This window comes from Chiloscyllium plagiosum, unplaced genomic scaffold, assembly GCF_037043375.1.
Source record: "Chiloscyllium plagiosum isolate Xiang-an unplaced genomic scaffold, Cpla_swu_hap1 HiC_scaffold_25, whole genome shotgun sequence".
NCBI classification, from domain to species: domain Eukaryota; kingdom Metazoa; phylum Chordata; class Chondrichthyes; order Orectolobiformes; family Hemiscylliidae; genus Chiloscyllium; species Chiloscyllium plagiosum.
The window spans coordinates 46,287,165-46,293,164 of NW_028270163.1; the positions used below are offsets into that span (position 1 = coordinate 46,287,165).

Here is a 6,000-nt window from a genome sequence, read left to right on the forward strand (position 1 = left end):
GTGCTACTCGCCAGAGTATCCCTCGTCTCTGACCTGCTCTTGTAGCCACTGTGTTTATGTGGTGAGTCCAGTTGTGTTTCTGGTCAATGGTAACCCCAAGATGTTAACAGAGGGGGATTCAGTGATGGTAATACCATTGAATGTCAAGGGACAGTGGTTAGAGTCTCTCTTATTGGAGATGATCATTGTCTGGCATTTGTATGGCGCGAATGTTACTTGCCACTTGTTGGGCCAAGCCTGGATATTGTCCAGATCTTGTTGCATTTGAGCAGGGACTGCTTCAGTATCTGAGGAGTCGCGAATGGTGCTTAACACTATGCAATCATCAGCAAACATCCCCACTTCTGACCTTTATGACAGAGGGCAGGTCATTGATGAAGCAGCTGAAGGTTGTTGGGCTTAGGACACGACCCTGAAGGACTCCTGCAGAGATGACCTGGAGCTAAGAGTTGGTAAGAGTATTGGAAATAACTAAACAACTCACAGGAGAAGGAGACAACTCCACAAATATCCCCATCCTTAACAGGGAGGCCCAGTACTAGTACAGAAGATAATACTGAATCATTCGCAGTGATCTTCAGCCAGAAGTGCCAACCTGCCTTGGCATCCTCCTGCCGGGATGGGAACATTCGCCGCAGCAGATTCGCCAACGACGATTAGCCACTGCCCTTTGACCACCGAGGATGCTTAGCCACCGCCCATTGGCCACTGAAGACAATTCGCCACCGCAAATAAGTTTAAAATGTTAGAGAACAAGCATATCTAAACTATATAAAACTGTGGTTATATTGGTTAAGGTAGTGTTTGCATTGTTTCAGTAACAACTTATTTTCGTTACAGGAGAGTTTTTTTAAGCTTGTATTTCTTTTTCCATTTACCCTCAAACCTTCAAAATGGAAACAGCAATTATTAGTAAACGTGAAAACAAGAAGTTTTACCACAATGGTTTTATATATGTTTTTGATAAACTGTCCAAGAGTGATTCAAGTATTAAGTTTTGGCGATGTGAACATTCTTATTGTGTTCTTGTAGTGCTCTTATTAATGAATGTGAAGCTGATGTCCCTCAGTCAGTCCTAGCATCTTTCCCAACGACAAGCAGCATGAAGAAAATAATTCGACGAAAAAGGAATGATAGGAGACGCAGACGATAGAATACAAACAATTGTTCTTGAATACGGTGAAAGAGACTGTTTGGAATATCTTAGAGGAATAGCGCATAACTATCAAATGAACTAAAATTTCATTGTTTAATATTAATGTGAGATTTTACTGCCATTATAAAGATTTTTAAAATATATTTCCTTTTTCTGGTTAAAGTTTGTAACTCATTTTTATATATAAACCAATAAAATGATATTTATTTTACCTTTTTTTAATCAATATGTAGTATGTGGTTGTATAAGTAAAGGGGAATGAGGGGAATGAGAAGAATGAAAGAACAGGTGGGAGGGAAAACAATCAGTCTCCAGAGGTCAAACAACCCCAGTGAAGAAACGCTGGCAGTAGCTAATCATCTGCGGCAAATCTGCCGTGGCAAATCGTCACCAACCCCTTCCTGCAGTGTCAACATGACCAATGTCAGTCTTCAACCACTTCGATTCACTCCACGTGATATCAGGAACTGACAGAAAGCACTGCATGCTACAGGAACCATGGGCTCTACCAATATTGCACCAACAGTGCAGCAATTAAACTCAAGACTTGTACTTCATAACATGGTGCAACCTAACCAAACCATTCCACTATAGTTACAATAAGAGAATCTAGTCAACAATGTGGAAACATGTTTTCCCTGTTATGAAGTTGAAGGTGTGTTCTGTACCTTTAAGAGAGTGTGAATGCTGTTTTGCACTGAGAGCTTTCAAGCACTGTCATATGACTAGCTAGCAGTCCCAGAGTGTACTAAAAATTGAAAATATGTAACAATTGGCTGTGAAATGGATACCTAAGTTGGTTGCTGTTTTGACAACAATTTGAACTTAACCAGTTTAAATTATTCCTCAGGATACTAAAATCAATTGAGTTCCAACCTCAAACCAATGAGATGATTCGATGTTGGGGGGGATAAAAAATGCAGGCAGTTTGAAAGGCAGATAGAGTAACTGACATCGAAACACTGTCTATCAAAAGGTACCTTTTCACATGAAAAATAATCGCAGTAAATGAAAGACAACAACCCAGGGAGATCTTCAACCGGAAGACGACTGACACCGACGATGACAGCTGCTGTATGGTTTTGAAAATGAGTTGATGCAATTTATTGAACAGTATATTGTCATAGAGTTGGTGGCAGATAATAAGCAGTTAAGAGAAAGGGAAGGGGCTAAGAGTTGTGAATTGTTGTTGTTTAATGTTCACTTTTAGAGTTAAAGAATAAATTGATATTATTTTCGTGAAATAGTTGAACTTGGGATTCTCTATCACTCATGGTTTGACAGATTAGGAGGAGAGGTGGGCTTTTCTGGGTGTTTAGTTTAATTAAGTGGGGTTCACCGCAGTGTCGTAATATCCCTGTACAGATAAAAATGGCAGATGTAATGCTGACAGTTACCACCATCCTCCATCAGACTATTCTTAAACATGAGTACAATCATTGAAAAGGTGATCAGTAACGCTACAAGCAGCATTTGCCTAGCAATAATCTACTCACAGTCAATATTCATCTACTCAACTTGGGTTCTATCAGGGCCACTTAGCTCCTTACCTCATTATAGCCTTGAGTTCAAACATGTAACAAGACAGCATTGGTGAGGCAAGAATGACTGCCCTTGACATCAAGGCCATATTTGAAGAGTGTGGCATCAAGGAACCCTAGCAAAATGAGAGTCAAAGGGAATCAGGGACAAAAGAGCACAAATAAACATGACTAGTTGCAGAAGGTCAGTCTTCTCAACACTAGGATGTCACTGCAAGAATTCCTCAGGATTTTGTTTACTTCAACGTGCTCTGATGTTATGACATACATATAAACTCGGTGGGACTTGAACCGGGACTCCTGGTGCAGAGGTTTGGACACTACCATTGCACCTCAAGAACCCTAATTTATACATACAGCATGGAAAGAAACCCTTCGATCTAACTAGCCCATGCCGACTATGTTCCCAAACTAAACTAGTCCTATCTACCTGTGTTTGGCCCATATCCCTCCAAATCTTTCCTATTCATGTACTTATCCAAACGCCTCTTAAACACTACCTGTACCTGCACCAACATTTCCTCTGGCAGTTCATTCCAGACACAAACCACTGTGTAAAAATGTTGCTCCTCATGCCTTTTATAAAACTATCTCCTCTCACCTTAAAAATGTGTTCCCAGAGTTTGAACTCCTCCACCCGAGGAAAATACCCGCTCCATGCCCCTCATAAGTTGATAAACCTTTATCAGGTCATCCTCAACCTCCTATGCTCCAGTGAAAAAAGCCCTGACTATCCAGCCTATTTTTATAACTTAAACCCTTCATTCCCAGCAACATCCTGGTAAACCTTCTGAACCCTCTCCCATTTTATAATATCTTTCCTACAGCAGGACAACCAGAACTGCACACAGTACTCCAGAAAATGCCTCACCAACCCTCAGAACATTTTTCCAATCAACCTGTTCAGGGATGTTATTACACACTTTTGGAGCAGATAGGATTGCAAACCGAGCCTTCTGGCTCAGAGATAAAAAAAACAACTATCACTGTACCACAAGACCCATTTTGCTCAAGTCAGATATCATCTACTGCAACTGTTCAGAGACATTAAGCAGCAGGTAGGACTTGGACCTGGGCCTTCTGGCTCAGAGATACTGACACCATCACACCACCACAAAAGCCCTAATTCCTCAGGATATATTTTCTAATCGACTTGATCAGGGATGGTATTGCTATTATTACACACAAAATTCTGGCAGAGATCATAGGGTACAAACAGAAAGAATGTTTCTCTTGACTGGGAATTGAGAATCAGGGGATACAGTCCCAGTGGTTAGCACTGCTGCCTCACAGCGCCTGTAGACCCGGGTTCAATTCCCGACTCAGGCGACTGACTGTGTGGAGTTTGCACATTCTCCCCGTGTCTGCGTGGGTTTCCTCCGGGTGCTCCGGTTTCCTCCCACAGTCCAAAGATGTGCGGGTCAGGTGAATTGGCCATGCTAAATTGCCCGTAGTGTTAGGTTAAAGGGGTAAATGTAGGGGTATGGGTGGGTTGCGCTTCGGCGGGTCGGTGTGGACTTGTTGGGCCGAAGGGCCTGTTTCCACACTGTAAGTAATCTAAGTAATCTAATCTAAAAAAATAAGGGACAGGTAACTTAGGACTGTGATCAGGAGGAAATTCTTCATTAGGAGGGTGGTGACTCTTTAGAATTCAGAGGGCTGTGGAGGTTCAGTCATTATGTTCATTATTGGATTGAGTGATTGTTACAACTTAAAAACAAGGAGATATGCAGCACATGGTGCTGAAGCAGAAGATCAGTCATAATTACATTTTCCAAATCACGAGAATGGCAGAGCAGAGCTGACTGGACTACACCTGTTTCTATTTCTCACATTCTTATGAATTTATGATACAATTTAAAATATATCACAAAGTCATAATTTTAAAGGAACAGATCTACAATTTTAAATGCAAAATTATACAAGGGAGAATGGAATACGAGATTATCTTCATAGGGACACATCTGTTTGCGTGTACTTTACATTCAAAATTTCAAAGCAGTACATAAAATTACATTTTCCAAACCATGAGAAAGATTAGACTAACAATTCTTTCAAAACTGTATTAAATTGTGTTCTGAAGAACAGTGAACTCAAAACATTAACTCTATTTTCTCTTCATTGCTGCTGCTAGACCTGGTATATTTCTCCAGCAATTTTTTTTGTATGTACAGTATAAAATTACAAGTAACCATGCACAGGTCCATCTACTTATTTGTCCAATTAGCTAAAAGTCTGAAATCACTACTTGAACATTATTTTCTTTTAGATAGATGTGAAATTATTGTCACTTTGTTATGAGAAAAGCTCCTTTATTCCCAACACATTTATAGGAAACCCAGTGACTATTGTTTTTGAAGTGTTTCTCGTGTTGGGTTGTGCAAAAGATGGAATTTCCGGTAAGCGCTTTTGTGTGTGGTTACTGACAAAAGTTGTCGGTGCAATGAGGGAACAGAAAGATTTCAGTGTTGTGAAAGGACTGAAGTTGAACGGCAGTTCCCACGGTGGCAGGGAGGGAGCTGGGAAGTTGTTGCACAGAGGAACAGGCGGTTTACAGTAACTGATGGTGATGACAATGTTGTTGTTGTTGCTGCTGCTGGGCACAGGTCGGTGTCTGGCTCTGGGCAGAGGCCGGGCCCGACTGTTCCCCCGACCCTAAAACACACACCGCCGGGAAACGACACAGTCAGCCTCGTCAAAACCTCACCTCCTCTCCCGCCTCCGGAGCCCCAATTTCATCCTTGTCAAACCGGCAGCGAAAGGTTTCAGTACCGACGCCACCAGCCTGTGCAGCGCGACGGGAGCCGCCATTACTGAGGAGTGAAGCATCCTGGGAGAGAGCAACAGGCTCGAGCTGCGATTAACACATTGGCGACAGCAACAACTACAGCTTGGCACATTGCAAACTGCACTCTGTCAACTTCACGATGCAGGCTGTACATTGCAAACTGCAGATTGTGCAGTTTTCATAGGTCTGCATATGGCACAATGCAGACTCGTAGTGCAAACTGCAGCTCTAAATATTGCAAACTGCATAATGTAAACTGCAACCTCGCTCTAAGTTGAACAATGCACCTGCAGCTTTCCATGCTACAAAATACATAATGCAACCTACGATTTACATGTTGCAAAGAGGAAAATGAAACCTGCACCTTACATGCTGCAAACTGGATAATGCAGTGTACAGCTTTACATGTTGCCAACTGCATAATGCATCCTACATCCTCACAATGCAGATTGTCACTTTTCATGCTGCAGATTGCACAATGCAACTTTCAGCCTTACATAAAGCAAATCTGGGAT

The 6,000-nt window shown here is 41.8% G+C and overlaps 1 protein-coding gene across 3 annotated transcripts in view; it reads right to left on the reverse strand.

Annotated features, from left to right (window-relative positions):
- Positions 1-5,558, reverse strand: part of pgs1 (phosphatidylglycerophosphate synthase 1) — a 55,738-nt gene extending 50,180 nt beyond the window's left edge. Inside the window, exon 1 of one of the 3 annotated variants that reach the window (XM_043714925.2) lies at positions 5,405-5,558. In XM_043714925.2, the coding sequence (XP_043570860.2) occupies positions 5,405-5,526 (122 nt within the window). In that variant the 5' untranslated portion in view covers positions 5,527-5,558. Of the gene's footprint in view, positions 1-2,706; positions 2,807-5,404 lie in introns of those variants that run through there. The other 2 variants (XM_043714926.2, XM_088000691.1) reach the window with 2 other exon arrangements.
- Positions 5,559-6,000: the final 442 nt, after the last annotated feature.